Source organism: Lepidochelys kempii, chromosome 7, assembly GCF_965140285.1.
Source record: "Lepidochelys kempii isolate rLepKem1 chromosome 7, rLepKem1.hap1, whole genome shotgun sequence".
NCBI lineage: Eukaryota > Metazoa > Chordata > Testudines > Cheloniidae > Lepidochelys > Lepidochelys kempii.
Genome location: NC_136386.1, coordinates 98,123,332 through 98,140,540, shown reverse-complemented (window position 1 = coordinate 98,140,540; position 17,209 = coordinate 98,123,332). Strand labels below are relative to the sequence as shown.

General features: G+C 40.3%; 1 protein-coding gene across 2 annotated transcripts in view; it reads right to left on the bottom strand.

Annotated features, from left to right (window-relative positions):
- Window positions 1-10,797: 10,797 nt before the first annotated feature.
- STK32C (serine/threonine kinase 32C) overlaps window positions 10,798-17,209 on the bottom strand; it is a 253,843-nt gene continuing 247,431 nt past the window's right edge. For both annotated transcript variants that reach the window (XM_073353977.1, XM_073353975.1), the window contains exon 12: window positions 10,798-16,608. In XM_073353977.1, coding sequence (XP_073210078.1) covers window positions 16,470-16,608 — 139 coding nt within the window. In that variant the 3' untranslated portion in view covers window positions 10,798-16,469. The remainder of the gene's footprint in view (window positions 16,609-17,209) is intronic.

Below are 17,209 nucleotides of genomic sequence, written 5' to 3'. Positions count from 1 at the left end.
AAAAGCACAACAACAAATCGTCACAGACACACTCCTGGAACCCTGAGCTGGGGTATTCTATCTGCTACCCAAGATCCATAAACCTGGAAATCCTGGATGCCCCATCATCTCAGGCATTGGCACCCTGACAGCAGGATTATCTGGCTATGTGGACTCCGTCCTCAGGCCCTATGCTACCAGCACTCCCAGCTATCTTCGAGACACCACTGACTTCCTGAGGAAACTACAATCCATCCGTGATCTTCCTGAAAACACCATCCTAGCCGCTATGGATGTAGAAGCCCTCTACACCAACATTCCACACAAAGATGGACTACAAGCCGTCAAGAACACTATCCCCGATAATGTCACGGCAAACCTGGTGGCTGAACTTTGTGACTTTGTCCTCACCCATAACTATTTCACTTTTGGGGACAATGTATGCCTTCAAATCAGCGGCACTGCCATGGGTACCCGCATGGCCCCACAGTATGCCAACATTTTTATGGCTGACTTAGAACAATACTTCCTCAGCTCTTGTGCCCTAATGCCCCTACTCTACTTGCGCTACATTGATGACATTTTCATCATCTGGACCCATGGAAAAGAAGCCCTTGAGCAATTCCACCATGATTTCAACAATTTCCATCCTGCCATCAACCTCAGCCTGGACCAGTCCACACAAGAGATCCACTTCCTGGACACCATGATGCTAATAAGAGATGGTCACATAAACACCACCCTATACCGGAAACCTACTGACCGCTATGCCTACCTACATGCCTCCAGCTTTCATCCAGACCACACCACACGATCTATCGTCTACAGCCAAGCTCTATGATACAACCGCATTTGCTCCAACCGCTCAGACAGAGACAAACACCTACAAGAGTGCTATCAAGCATTCTTACAACTACTGTACCCGCCTGCTGAAGTGAAGAAACAGATTGACAGAGCCAGAAGAGTACCCAGAAGTTACCTACTACAGGACAAGCCCAACAAAGAAAATAACAGAACGCCACTTGCCATCACCTTTAGCCCCCAACTAAAACCTCTCCAATGCATCATCAAGGATCTACAACCTATCCTGAAGGACGACCCATCACTCTCACAGATCTTGGGAGACAGACCAGTCCTTGCTTACAGGCAGCCCCCAACCTGAAGCAAATACTCACCAACAACCACACACCACACAACAGAACCACTAACCAAGGAACCTATCCTTGCAACAAAGCCTGTTGCCAACTGTGTCCACATATCTATTCAGGGAACACCATCATAGGGCCTAATCACATCAGCCACACTATCAGAGGCTCGTTCACCTGCACATCTACCAATTTGATATGTGCCAGCAATGCCTCTCTGCCATGTACATTCGCCAAACCAGACAGTCTCTATGCAAAAGAATAAATGGACACAAATCTGGCATCAGGAATCATAACATTCAAAAACCAGTTGGAGAACACTTCAATCTCTTTGGTCACTCGATTACAGACCTAAAAGTGGCAATTCTTCAACAAAAAACCTTCAAAAACAGACTCCAATGAGAGACTGCTGAATTGGAATTAATTTGCAAACTGGATACAATTAACTTAGGCTTGAATATGTTTTCTGTGAGTCTCTGTAGTTAAGTAAGCATGGTAAAGATGCTGGCATTTTGGTATATTCCCTTTGTATATGAACATGGTTATTTATTACTTTTCAAGCATACCAACCAAAATAAAAAACAAGATCTGCAAAATGAGATTCTTGGCTTATATTTTATTGACATTTCACATTAGGAACACTTCCCCCTTAATGTAGCATCTGCTGCTCTCATTGATTGTATGCCTTATTCTCTAGCATAACAATGCATGGAGGTCTTGTATTTCTCAGAGTATAGTATAAGGAACATAAGAACGTAAAAACAGTGATACTGGGTCAGACCAATGGTCCAGCTAGTCCAGTATCTTGTCTTTGGACTTGGGCCAGTGTCAGATGCTTCAGAGGGAATGAACAGAACAGGGCAATTTTGAGTGATCTATCCCATGTCATTCAGTCCCAGCTTCTGGCAGCTGAAAGTTTAGAGACATCTGCAGCATGTGATTGTGTCCCTGACCATCTTGGCTAATAGCCACTGATGGACCCATCCTCCATGAACTTAACTAATTCTGGGTGTACTTTTGGGCTCCCAGGACAATGAGTTCCACAAGCTGACTGCCTTGTATGAAGAAGTAACATAATTTTGTTTGTTTTAAACCTGCTGCCTGTTCATTTGTTTGGGTTACTCCTAGTTCCTGAGTTATGTGAAGGGGTAAATAACACTTCCCAATTCATTTTCTCTGCTCCAGTCATGATTTTATAGACTTCTATAATATTACCCCTTAACTGTATCTTTCCTAAACTGAACATTCCCATCATATTAATCTCACCTCTTATGAAAACTGTTCCTTACCCCTAATCAATTTTGTTGTCCTTCTCTGTACTTTTTCCAATTCTATCTTTTTTTAGATAGGGCCAATGAGTGGCATACAGTATTCAAGGTGTGGACCTACATTGGATTTACATAATGGCATTATGATATTTTCTGTCTTATTATTTATCCCTTTCCTACATTTTGTTAGCTTTTTTGACTGCTGCTTCACACTGAGTGGATCTTTTCAAAGAACTATCCGCAATGACTCCAAGATCTTTCTTGAGTGGTAACAGCAAATTTAGACCCCATCATTTTGTAAGTATAGATGGAATTATATTTTCCAATGTGCATTATTTTGCCTTTCTCAACATTGATTTCATTTACAATTTTGTTGCGAGTCACCCACTTTTATAAGATCCCTTTGTAACTCTTTGGATTTAACTAACATGAGTAATTCCGTATCATTTGCAAATTTTGCCACCTCAGAGTTCACCCTGTTTTCCTGATCATTTATTAATATGTTGAATAGCACGGGTCCTAATACAGATTCTTGAGGGACCCCACTCTTTACCTCTCTCCATTATGCAAATTGACAATTTATTCCTACCCTTTGTTTCCTATCTTTTAACCAGTTACTGGTCCATGAGAGGACCCTCCCTCTTATCCCATGACTGCCTACTTTGCTTAAGAACTGTTGGTGAGCGAGTTTTTCAAAGGTTTCTGATAGTCCAAGTACAGTATATCCAGTGGCGCATCCTTGTTCACACCATCCAAGAATTCTAATATATGAATTAGTGAGGCATGATTTCCCTTTACAAAAGTCATGCTGAATCTTCCCTAACAAATTATGTTCATCTATGTGTCTGATAATTCTGTCCTTTACTATAATTTGAATCAATTTGCCTGGTACTAAAGTTAGTTGCCTGCCAGGATCGCCTCTGGAGTCTTTTAAAAAAATTGGTGTCACAGTAGTTATATACAAATTATCTGGAACTGAGTTAAGCAATAGATTACATACCACAGTTAGTACTTCTGCAATTTCATATTTGAATTCCTTCAGAAATCTTGGGTGAATACCATCTGGTTCTGGGGATTGCATTATTTTTTAATTCATCAATTTATTTCAAAAACTCCTCTCTTGACATCTCACTCTTGGACAGTTCCTCAGATTTATCACCTAAAAAGAATGCCTCAGGTGTGGGAATCTCCCTCGCACCCTCTTCAATGAAAATTAATGCAAAGAATTTGTTTAGCTTCTCTGCAATGGCCTTGTCTTCTTTGAATGCTCCTTTAGCAGTTAGATCGTCCAGTAGCCCCACTGATTGGTTGGCAGGCAGGCTTCCTGCATCTGATGTACTTAAAAAATAGCGTGGGATGCTCTTATATTTTGACTTTTCATGAACATTCCTAGTTACTGCTTTCTTTTCCTGGTTCTCAAACAGTGTGTGTACAGTGCAGTACAGAAATCAGCTGTGTTGCTCAGCAGTCCTGGTAGCAGCCTTCAGCTACCTGCAGGGGGGTTCCAAAGAGGATGGAGCTCGGCTGTTCTTACTGGTGGCAGATGACAGAACAAGGAGCAATGGTCTCACATTGCAGTGGGGGAGGTCTAGGTTGGATATTAGGAAAAACTATTTCATTAGGAGGGTGGTGAAGCATTGGAATGGGTTACCTAGGGAGGTGGTGGAATCTCCATCCTTAGAGGTTTTTAAGGCCTGGCTTGACAAAGCCCTGGCTGGGGTGATTTAGTTGGGGTTGGGCCTGCTTTGAGCAGGGGGTTGAACTAGATGACCTCCTGAGGTCTCTTCCAAACTTAATCTTATATGATTCTATGATGATTCTATGATATTAAAAATGCATTTGATTTTTCTGTCTGCATTCACTAGCCTATCAATCTCAGACATTTGATGGTATGAAAAAAATGCCTGGTTCTTTACTGAAGAGTGTGTGTCAGACAGCAATCAAATATGAAGCCAGTGCTGCATTTCTTTGCTTCTTTTTTCCAGTTCATTCCAAACCTGGCCTTGAACTACCCTCTAGTGGATAAAGAGGGTAATTTATCTTTCTTTCCCCGTTTAAAATCATCATTATGCATTCTTAGGATCTACCACTCAACCAGATCTTACCAACCATGAATATGGTACAATAAATTGTAACTGACAAAGATGGGCTTATATTAGGGGCCTAACAGTGTTAAGGAGATGAGAATACCGTACTGAACGTATTTATATAATAGGACAACTATCAGCGATGCTTCATATCAGATTAGTGGCATCCATCCTAGAGATGGATTAAAGGCTGATGATTTAGTTTTAGATCTGGCTGGTATTTTTGCTAAATATGAGAATATTAGTAATATGATGGTGAGTATTAAAAGCATTACATGGAAAAAGGGGAAATCAGAATGCCTGTAAAATTGAGAGAATAAAGGAATATGCAATATTCTTATTTTGTTAAGAAGGATTCAAGTCCATCTGCTCTTAAATTAAATGCTGTGTTTGTTTGGAAACCAGCTGTTATGGCTGAGCTGGGAATAACCCCACCCATCTACATACAGCAGTGAGCAGCTATGCTATGGATGTCTGCATCAGAATCTCCTGTTTTGCTTACTCTTAATTTTTAAGCACTGACAGTGTGCTTGGCTTTGTATAAAGAAGACTGTCTGTGGCTCTAGGAACTTCAAAGCTCAAAGTGGCCTCCGCTCTATTGATAAATGCCAGCCTACTCTGAACCTTAGCTCCTGCTTAGGTATGGCCAGTCCCTGGGAGTGAAACTAAGCTGAGGGCCTTGCTCAGCACAGGTGAACGGCATCATGCAATCAGGAGCTTATAAACAGGACTGCTGCCCACTCTAGGAGTAACAAACATTCTGAATGAGAGATTGCTGGAGAGGGAGAGGGAGAGGGTTTGCCTCCGCCTCCGATTAGGAGTAACAGAACCTGCCTTATCCCTGGCTAGTATTTTCATCTGGGCTTTGTTCTTATGTTTGCATTGTTTGTTGGCCACCCAAGGTGGCTAGAGTGGTTTAAGCCACTTAAGCTTTCTGACACAAAGCACAGAACCTCCTCACAGGATTTTTTGCTCTCTTTGATAAAGATTTGCACCATGTATTGCAACCTGGCTGCAGCATGACTTCACTCTCCTGGCTTCTCTCCCTTTCTGAGGTCTCTTCATAGCATTCAATACAACACAAACCTTTGCTTTTTAAAAATTTGCCCCCATAAAAGGCAGGAAATGAAGAGATTAAGGTCCATGCAAAAGGCTTACTTCTGTTTTCATGAGTGTAATCATCAGGAAGAGTCTTTTGTAACATGACCATGTGATGCCACATAGTGAAGTTATATTGCAGACATGTATAGAGCACGTATATGCACTTGTTCTATTTATAGGCCATGTGTACGTGCTAAGTCAGTGTGCTACTGGTTGCAAACTCAAAACAACAGTCACATGCTCCTGAACAGCCATTGGCTCCTTCTGTTTCACTGACTAAACTGCGAGGGGGGGAAAAAACCAGGAGCAAAATCTGCAGCAGAGCCACAGAAACTAAAGAATAGGCGATTAATTGGTTTTGTATCTTCCACTGAGATACGTGGAACATGGCACTGCTTGGGGGAAAGACTGGTGAAATCCAACTAAAATATAATTGCCTGAGCTTTAGTTCAACATAGCATTCGTAGCTGTTAACTGAAAAGCCCTTCAGAATGAAGGACCCAGGCAGAGGCAGCTGTTCTAGTACCCCAGCATTTGCACATTGCTGGGTGGGGTCTCCAAAGCAGCGGCAGAATTAGAATTTCAGGCAGGACACCTGCACCACATTCTAACTGTGTACTAGTCACAACAGAGACCTTCGAGACATTAAGGCCAACTAATGAATGCAGGTGTAGCTAATGACTTACTGTGGTAGAACAGTGTGACATCTAAAATATGTCTTAGACCTGACACTGGCTGCATTACCTGTGCCAGTCTTAATCCTACCTAGATAGTCTGCACTGGGAAAAAGGAGAAGGGTGAGGTAGGCTAATGATACAGGAAGGGGTAACTGTGAGAAATGGCTGAACCCCTTAATTTGCGTGAGAATCATAGAATATCAGGGTTGGAAGGGACCTCAGGAGGTCAAGTCCAACCCCCTGCTCAGGAAGATTTATGTTAGAATTAATGCCAGTAAAGATGGACAAATCCAACTCTGTGTGCACCGCATGAAGAACTCCTTCCTTCTGACCCTTACAAATCAAGTTGATCCTGGCTAGCCAATAAATACTATCTGAGCAGTTTGGTTTGCAGCATTGTGTCTGAGAGGTACCACAGTTATGTGTGTGCTGTCTGCAGAATGTGCTGTGTACTCGTGGCTTGACATGGGAGGGAGGATTGAAAAGTATTAGTAAGAGGCCATTTCCCCTTCTCCCTGCTCTCCCTTTACCTTTTCTGCTTGTGGCACTTTTCCCACTTTGTGCTTTTGCTGCTGGATGTTAATTAGTCCAAACATGAGAAATGATATTTTTAAAGTAACTAAACTACTGAATAGCTCCTTTTTCAGGAACCAAATGGGCCAAGTTACTGGATTGGAATTTGACAGTGCTGAGCGTTGGGCAGGTGAAGTAGATGAGTATTGGATCTGCAAACCTACAGCCTCAGCAGTGTCACTATCTACAAAATTATTTTTAATGAGAAAAAATTAGTAAGCATTAGGTGTTCATTTGCATCTTTGCCCTTTGTCAAAGACACAGAATCATAAGAGACCTTGTGTTAATCTTTTGTAAATTGAAATAAAGCTAAAACATCATGTAATGAATAAGCATGAGGAAAAAATAAACACAAAAATTTTTCTCAAGCAGAGTTCTGGATCCCTGTTGAGGTTACAGGGACAAACCATCCCGATGAGTCGAAAGAATAGTAAATATGGCAGGCAACCAGCTTGGCTTAATAGTGAAATCCTAGCGGATCTTAAACATAAAAAAGAAGCTTACAAGAAGTGTAAGGTTGGACATATGACCAGGGAAGAGTATAAAAATATTGCTCAGGCATGTAGGAATGATATCAGGAGGGCCAAATCGCACCTGGAGCTGCAGCTAGCAAGAGATGTCAAGAGTAACAAGAAGGGTTTCTTCAGGTATGTTGGCAACAAGAAGAAAGCCAAGGAAAGTGTGGGCCCCTTACTGAATGAGGGAGGCAACCTAGTGACAGAGGATGTGGAAAAAGCTAATGTACTCAATGCTTTTTTTGCCTCTGTCTTCACTAACAAGGTCAGCTCCCAGACTGCTGCGCTGGGCATCACAAAATGGGGAAGAGATGGCCAGCCCTCTGTGGAGATAGAGGTGGTTAGGGACTATTTAGAAAAGCTGGACATGCACAAGTCCATGGGGCCGGACGAGTTGCATCCGAGAGTGCTGAAGGAATTGGCGGCTGTGATTGCAGAGCCATTGGCCATTATCTTTGAAAACTCGTGGTGAACCGGGGAAGTCCCGGATGACTGGAAAAAGGCTAATGTAGTGCCAATCTTTAAAAAAGGGAAGAAGGAGGATCCTGGGAACTACAGGCCAGTCAGCCTCACCTCAGTCCCTGGAAAAATCATGGAGCAAGTCCTCAAAGAATCAATCCTGATGCACTTGCATGAGAGGAAAGTGATCAGGAACAGCCAGCATGGATTCACCAAGGGAAGGTCATGCCTGAATAATCTAATTGCCTTTTATGATGAGATTACTGGTTCTGTGGATGAAGGGAAAGCAGTGGATGTATTGTTTCTTGACTTTAGCAAAGCTTTTGACACGGTCTCCCACAGTATTCTTGTCAGCAAGTTAAGGAAGTATGGGCTGGATGAATGCACTATAAGGTGGGTAGAAAGCTGGCTAGATTGTCGGGCTCAACGGGTAGTGATCAATGGCTCCATGTCTAGTTGGCAGCCGGTATCAAGTGGAGTGCCCCAAGGGTCGGTCCTGGGGCCGGTTTTGTTCAATATCTTCATAAATGATCTGGAGGATGGTGTGGATTGCACTCTCAGCAAATTTGCGGATGATACTAAACTGGGAGGAGTGGTAGATACGCTGGAGGGGAGGGATAGGATACAGAAGAACCTAGACAAATTGGAGGATTGGGCCAAAAGAAATCTGATGAGGTTCAATAAGGATAAGTGCAGGGTCCTGCACTTAGGATGGAAGAATCCAATGCACCGCTACAGACTAGGGACCGAATGGCTAGGCAGCAGTTCTGCCGAAAAGGACCTAGGGGTGACAGTGGATGAGAAGCTGGATATGAGTCAGCAGTGTGCCCTTGTTGCCAAGAAGGCCAATGGCATTTTGGGATGTATAAGTAGGGGCATAGCGAGCAGATCGAGGGACATGATCGTTCCCCTCTATTCGACATTGGTGAGGACTCATCTGGAGTACTGTGTCCAGTTTTGGGCCCCACACTACAAGAAGGATGTGGATAAATTGGAGAGAGCGAAGGGCAACAAAAATGATTAGGGGTCTAGAACACATGACTTATGAGGAGAGGCTGAGGGAGCTGGGATTGTTTAGCCTGCAGAAGAGAAGAATGAGGGGGGATTTGATAGCTGCTTTCAACTATCTGAAAGGGGGTTCCAAAGAGGATGGCTCTAGACTGTTCTCAATGGTAGCAGATGACAGAACGAGGAGTAATGGTCTCAAGTTGCAGTGGGGGAGGTTTAGATTGGATATTAGGAAAAACTTTAAAAAATTAACTTTAAAAAATTAGGTGAAACACTGGAATGCGTTACCTAGGGAGGTGGTAGAATCTCCTTCCTCAGAGGTTTTTAAGGTCAGGCTTGACAAAGCCCTGGCTGGGATGATTTAACTGGGAATTGGTCCTGCTTCGAGCAGGGGTTTGGACTAGATGACCTTCAGGGGTCCCTTCCAACCCTGATATTCTATGATTCTATGATCCCGTAAATGGAGAAGTGCCAGAGACTCTATGAAGTCTGTTAGGGACTTTGCTACTGAGATTACATGGAAAGCACCCAGATATTACAGTGTTTGGGTTTACAATGTTGGGTGGCAGTATAAAACTAAGATATCTCAAATAGTATATGAGAAATAAAGGTGTCTACTCCTGGCTCTGCACTGTGAATGATGCCAGTAGAAAAGGAGTACTTGTGGCACCTTAGAGACTAACAAATTTATTTGAGCATAAGCTTTTGTGAGCTACAGCTCACTCAGTGTTCACTGCCTACTTGTTACATTTTCAACAAAACATCTTCATGCTGCCCTCGTTCATAGGAAAAGTTCTCCCATTACAGCCACAAAGCTATATCATTATCTTTCTTCAAATCCCTCCTTTTAACCATCTTCTGCTGTGGTACCTACAAAGAATCTGACAACAGTTAGGCAACTAGTGTGCTGAGATGACTCCTGGTATTCTCATTGCTTTTTTGTGGTCCTTCGTCTGTCTGACTATATCCACCTGTTGTTCTTTGTTTTAGACTGTAAGCTCCATGAGGCAGGGACTATCTTCTTGTTCTGTGTTTGTAAGTGCCTAGCACAGTGGGGTCCTGGTCCAGGACTGGGGCTGTTAGCTGCTACCACAATACAAATAAATAACTGGGTGAGTGAAGTGAGGCCCTACACTCAACTTTATGGCATTTCTGTGTCTGTTTGTAATCTAATAACTTTGGAACACTATATCCGATCACTTCCAAATTTCTGGGAATGTTCTAGGTATCAATGGACAAAATTTTATTGATTTTGGTGAAAACCAGGAAAGCCAAATTGGGAGGAAAACCCAGGCCTCCACACTGTAGATGGCTCTTAGATATGTGGGAACAAATGGAGATGGTTATGGTGAACAAGCATTACCCATATTATATGCACTGGCTTTAAAAGGCCTAATACTGTGTCTTTCCTGGAGCAATTTATTACCTATTTCCCCAGGCCTAGAGAGTCTCTAGCTTACCAGTATATACCATCTTGGAGGAATAAAATACATTCTGCATGTGTTGCTGGATGCTGCAAGTGCTCATGTAGGAGAAGTGCATCCTGGGAGCATTCTCTTAATATTCTGGATGTACTATAAACACAATTGTGTTAACCTGCCTAAATTAGGTGTGCACTACCTCTAAAGATCAGCAATACTTAATTTATGGATGAGTGACCAAAACACCAGAATGGAGAATATAATTGCATTTTTTTATCTTGGGTGCAAATTACAAATACTTTTACATGGATTACTGACTGGCATATTAAATGGATCTAAAAATATTACTGAGCACGTCTTTAGAATATCCATGACCATAATGGCTGATATAAAATAGATTTGTTATGTTTTGACTGTTATACCAAACTGTAAAAATATCTAGCCCTTGAATATGTAAATAAGGAATGTGACCACTACATGCCCTCCTTACAATACTTAATTTATTTCTCTTGAACAATAAATCTAGAAATGATTGCAAATTTCCAGATATCTTAAAAATACACATTTATTACTCCACAAATGCAATGGCTTCTCTGCAGTATCTGCAAAAACACAAATATATTGCCAGAACTTAAATTTTCTTGTGTAATATGGTGGTGTTTTCATGCAATAAAAATTACAGAATTGTATTATCATAAAATACAAAGATATACTTACATATGTGATTTGCACTCAAATAACTAATAAATAAATAAATAAGAAGCCTGCAAGGCATCAGTATTTCAGCACTGTTCCAAGTCAAGTTTATGCTGTTGTAGACATTTCTACTGTTTTTTAAAAATAGTTATTTATTTTACTCTTTTGGGCAAGGAATAGACCAATAAATAGTTAGCAAAAAAAATTAACCTTTACGGGACAGTTCCTGCATGCCTTTGTCATGCAAAATTCCCAGGAAAGTCAGCTGGCGTTCATTGGAAGGTTTTTAAAGTATTTTCAGAAATTTCCAATGCAACAAACTGAGAAAAGAGGACATTACTTATTTTACAGCAATGAATTGATGATGATTCCATTAAAAATGGAATACAGCTAGTACAATGGATTGTGGAAAACCACAAAGAGATTGTATAGATGTATCATGAAGAATGATTAATACACAGAGCATTTGAATATCTCATGCAGATTCAATTGAGTTTTGTGGTTCTGGTAGGAGAGCTAGAGATGGCAACCAGCGTTAGTGATCCGCTCTGGAAATAATTGCAAATGATAGTTGTAGTCCATGAATTACAATGGTAGTTTTGCTTGTGGACCAAGTGCAGCAGCAGGCTCTAAAATAAGAGATACAGTAAAAAGAGAAATGGTGCAGAGAGATTCAAACCAAAAATATATTGTTAATTGGAACCAGCCCATTCACAAATAAAATAGAGTCCTACAATAACTTAATGTCATTCGTTACATAAAATGCAATGAGCAATGCACATCTTTAGTCTTGTTTTTGCCACTGGTACAATCAGACATAAGTGGCACATGATTCATATTTTATTTCAAATAAAGTTCCCATGCCACTACTGTAAAAGCATTTCTGGCAGTAGGATTTACTATTCACCTACTGCCCATCATACCATTATTTACTCCCAAAATTCCCACTGTGTTTTTGAGGGGTGTAAGAAATTGGAATTGGGCCGCAACCCTACACAGTCACAAGTGTTCTTGAATATCTTACACTAAAGGGCCTTGCATGTAAACATAAAAGCCAGGGTAAAACATGTGATCTCCATTTTCCAGAACTCCAGGGGGTCTAAGAATTGCTTCTACTAACCATTAGAATTGTTTAAATGATCAAATACTAAAATCTTTACCTAGGGCAAGCCCTATGGAATGTGAAAAGCACTTCTTGGATTACATTAGAAAATGGATTTGTTTAGCTAGGAATATAAATAATATAAACAACATCAGAAAAGAATGATTCCTTTCCTCAGTCAAAGATTAGTGTTGACAAACTCTGCACTCAAGGTAAATATTTGTTTAATGTTATTGGCTACAAGGGTAGAAGAATTAGAAAGCTAGGGACTCTGATCTTACCCCACTTAGTCCTGCTCACTGAGGGCCTTACTCATAAACAAGGGACCTAAGTACAGACTAGAAAATACATTAATTCACTGTACAGCAGAAAGACTATGCATTAAACTCTTGATTCCTAAAAAGGTCTAACTGTATGTGTCTGTGTAAAAGACTGTGTACCAGGAACATGGTATTGATGAAATAAGTGAACAAAGAAAAAAATCCTATTGCCCTCAAAAGTTTTATACATATCAAATGAAGTTTTACACAGGGCATTATTTGAAATAGACAAAAAGGGCCCAATCAAATGTCCATTGAAGTCAATAGGAGGATGACCAAGGACTTTAAAGGGCATTGGACCAGGCCCAATTTGTCCAGAAGATTATACAGTTTTAATCAAAGACTCCTAAAAGGAACATAGAAATCAGGACAATGCCACCCAGTCAAATAAAGAGGCAGCATTAAAATGATCACAATATCATTATTATAGATTCTATCACACACCCCAAACAACAGATACCCCATAGACAGCAAAGAGAAGAACTGGTAAAATATGCTGGAGTGCATAGTCCAAAATCCTTTCACATATTTTTTTCTAAAGCAAAATATACATTTTATGTTGAGAACATACAAACATAAATGGTATAGAACATTCAGTGGTGTTACACCAGGGATGAATTTGGCCCATCATATTACACCTCATTTTTTTGTTTAACAATAAAGCAAATATGTATCCATGTCTTACAATTTGTCTTCTTTTTACAGTTACTATATGCATGTAATCTCTTCGCTAGGGAATATGTGTAAATAGGCATCAGTAAAAGTATTTCCCAGATGGGTGTTAGTGAGGTACATTTGCATGCGTTATTTAAGACAGAAAATGAGTACTAAAATTATATTGTACTCAAGGTGATTCAAATACATAGGACAATAATTCTAAAAGTCTCTCTTTCTCATGTCATTTGCTTCTCGGAGATCAAGATTTAGAAATACATTTAATCGAGGCAGAAATAGTGTGTGCACAAGCGTTTTCCAGATCTTGTTTCCTTAGGAAACAATATGTTGCACTTCAGCAGTGCCTTCTGGGCGACCAGAATTTGGGCCCTAATGACCTACAAGCAATGTCCTCATTGGAGCTTTGCTGTTTACTGCTTGGTACTACTAAAGACATTTCTGCTTGGTTTATACAGGAAAGATAAGTGACAAAAAGTGGAAGTAATGAGAAATAAACAAAGCCTGACCTGGAATAGTCAGTTCATTCCTATACGCTGTTACTTCAGCTTTAGAAACCACTTACACCATGTGCTAAATACAGCAGTGAATGGGTTCTATTGCTTTTGCTGTTACAGTATATTTTAACTGAGCTGCAGAGAGCTCCTTTAAACAGAGGGAGTTTTTGACATTAACTTGTTAGGCGTGCATCCATGCCTGTCAAACATTGCTCATTTCATTCCCATCGCTACCTATGTTCCTCACTATTTTGGTGTGCCATCATTTTATTGGTGAAAATTATTTACATGAGAAATAAAGAATAATGAAACTGACACAATAGATCCATCTATATGACAGACTGAGGCTGACAACATTTAAGTTTCCTGCATTAATAATTTTTTGCCCCCTTCACTTTGCATCTTTGCCACACATTGCAACCCATATTTGAGGCTTGGCAAGTTGAGGTATGTTTGCACCTACTTCTCAGAGCTTTTTTTATTGGATTCTTTTTATCAAACACAAGAAAGAGACATGATATTGAGTACTCTGACATTGGACTGGGGAATGAGAGTAAATAGCTGTTATTTTGGAAGATGCCTATGGCACTTATTATTAATTTTGATTCTTTTAAAAAGGTAATTTCCCTGCCATGGGACAATGGGCTGGTTGGGAATCTGCAACAGAAAGGGGAAGAGAGATAGAGCAAAGCAAGGTATGTCTTGGATCAAGACAAAAATGTGAGGCTTTAGGTCCATTACCTTTACAAAAATAAAATGTAAGTGGAGGAAGGTGGAACCTGATAACAAAATGCATGAGTAGCAGGGCAAAGTGTTGCTAGAAAAATGTTCATTGAAATCTTTCAAAGTATAGGGCCCAGATCATACATTCTATTCAAATATGCTTTAATATGCCTTTGGAGGGAACAGCAAAGGAGGATGGCTGTGTGAATTCTTTTGCTGATTTGGTAATCAGCTGGAATGTTACTGCAGGGCAGAAGGAAAAGGAAAAAAAATCTCCCTTTTGAAGTTTGTTTGTGACTCAGAGCTGGGGAGGTAAATATTCTCCTGTAGCTGGTAAGGAAGGGGCGAAAGGGAGGGGAGTATTTATTTTAGATCTGTTTTACTTAAATAAGCCAACCCTTACTTCAACCTATCATTAGAGCAGGGATAGTTTATAGTAATATCTAGGAACATTAACATAGCTGGATGGTATTTATTCTCTGAAAAGAGCGGCTCCCCACATTACGACTTATTCAAGCTCTCACAGCTCTGATTATACTATGAATGATAGGATGTGGATGGCCATGCTCTAGCAAGAACCATGGTCTTCTACAGTTTAATTACTAACAGGACATACCATTTACCTGGCTGTGTCCTAAAAATAACTGTGCAACTGGTATAAAAGCTTTGGTGTCTTTTTTCCCCCCCACAAGTTGTGCCTGCACACTTGAATATTTTTTATTAAAATTTGGTTCTGCACAATTTTCACCACTTACTAGTTTCCACATAAAACTGTGGAAAGATAAGCATGTCTTGTTTTACATATAAAATTGTTTTACACTGGTAATTCCTTTTGTTTCATTCATGGATACTCCAAACTATACATCAACACAGCAGAAATTGTCTTGAAAGCGTTTGCATTTGTTAAAAACATTCTCTATCCATTATGCTTCAGGAACATACAGTAAGGATGCAAACATGGCAAATTTCTTAAGGTCTGGTAACAGATTTTGCTAGCTTTTGTGTGGATATAATTATAATGAGATATATGCACAGCACAGTAATTGAATGGTGTAGAAGAACTGATGGCTTGATTTCAGTAATAGTAACTTAAAGCCACTATACAGTAGAATAAGCCACTAAGCCTAACATAGAAAAGGCTTCTGAAACAAACAAACAATATCCACAGCTGGAGCAAAGTCAAGAGATCTCCTCTCCTAATGAAAAGTTAAGACAGGTACCAGCAGATTATGTACAGTACTTTATTTTACACTTAGAATAAAGTAAACAGATGGGTAAAACTGACATCACCTTTCTTCTATTATTGAGCAGCATTTTATGGCTACTCACTGGATTCGTTTCCAGTAAAACCTAAATCCAATAGAATTTAGGCCCTATTAATTCAATGTGATGAAAAAATAGAATAATTTCTGATTCATTGGCTTGTAATGTGCACAGCTCCTTGTAGCTAAGGACAGCCATACAAGGAGATTAAATATTTTAGACCAGATCCTTTGGTGCAGTGCAACCACTTTGTGCCACTCCACTAACAGATTCTCTTTGTAAAGCCAGTATATCCAGCCCCTCTGGGATTGGCCCAGTGCAAGGAGAAGCATCCAGTTGCACTGAGTTGACAGAGAGGCTCCTACATGTAGAGTGCAGCCAGAGGAAAGAGGGTGTGTCTGAGGTGCTCTTAAACTGCATGCTCCTCAGCTATTTAGTCCCTTGAGGCTGTTAGCACCTGTCATTAATTAGAGCAGCCTGAGGGCTTCTCCAATTTACACAAGGGGCCAAACCTGTAAAAAGCAATCTTAGCTCTGGCGGAGTGCAAAGGTGAGCTTTACATCATCTTCTCAATCTTTCCCAAACACACACTTGTGCTGTGTGCGCCTTGCTCATATGCAAGGATCTGACCTGTTCACTTACCATGTTCAAACATGCCTGAGTCAGCAATCTGCCTTTAAAAAAGAGCAAAGAAAGAAACTGAACTATTTTCTCCAAAGTGTTGCATAGCAAGTATTTTTTCCTCATAGTAGGTAATCCAGTGTTCAGAACTGGCCATCATTTAAATCCATGAATTCAGTTCTTTAAGAACTATCTACCTCTGCTACAGCTTTACAATATTGATTTTGTGACTTTTTTTCAATTATAGTATGCAGTGTACAGTATATATTCATCAGTGCAACCTGAGAATGATTTATTCAAGAAGCGTGTAGGTTTTTGGCCCCTTGCCTTGAAACTGTAGTCCTAGCTGCTGCCTGTAGAAGAACATACTGAGCTACACATGTTTAAATTGGAATTCTCAGATTCGGCTTCTGTCTCGGCTTCATCTGTAGTTTCAGGAGGAGAAATAGATTCATTCATTTGATCTTGACTCCTCTTCAACCTGTGCAGAACATACGAGTAACAGGTTACATGCTTTCTCTATACTTAAAATTTTTGTAGAAACGATTGAAAAAACTGAAATGGAAAATGAGTCCTAAGGTGCCCCTACCATCCACATGTACTAACTTATCACCCGGGTTCTCAGTTTAGGGGTCATAGTGAGGCATCAGGGGGGTCACAACCACCTTGTAGTTCTCGGAAAGCTAAAGGGGCCCTGGATAGATTCTTCCTAAATGGGAGGGAAATCCCAGATTTGGAAAAGTTTGACAACCAATGTCTTAGCCATTGCAGTGAATTCTCTCTTATGTGCTAAGTATCATATGTAACATATGAAACAAATGCATGAACAAATGTAATACATGAAACACACACCTGAGTGTTTCTTCCATATTTGAGATCCGCCCAACCCATATCCTAACATTTTCATAAATTTTTGTATAAGCTCCTGTGTTTTAAAGTCTTTTTGACTATAGGGTACCATAACCCAAACAGCTGCAGATGTATTCTTATATTTTAAACACAATGGCATATGCAGTGCTGTACATGTCGTAAGGGGATATCTAGTAACCTACTGTGATGAGCTTACTCAGGAGCATGGTTTG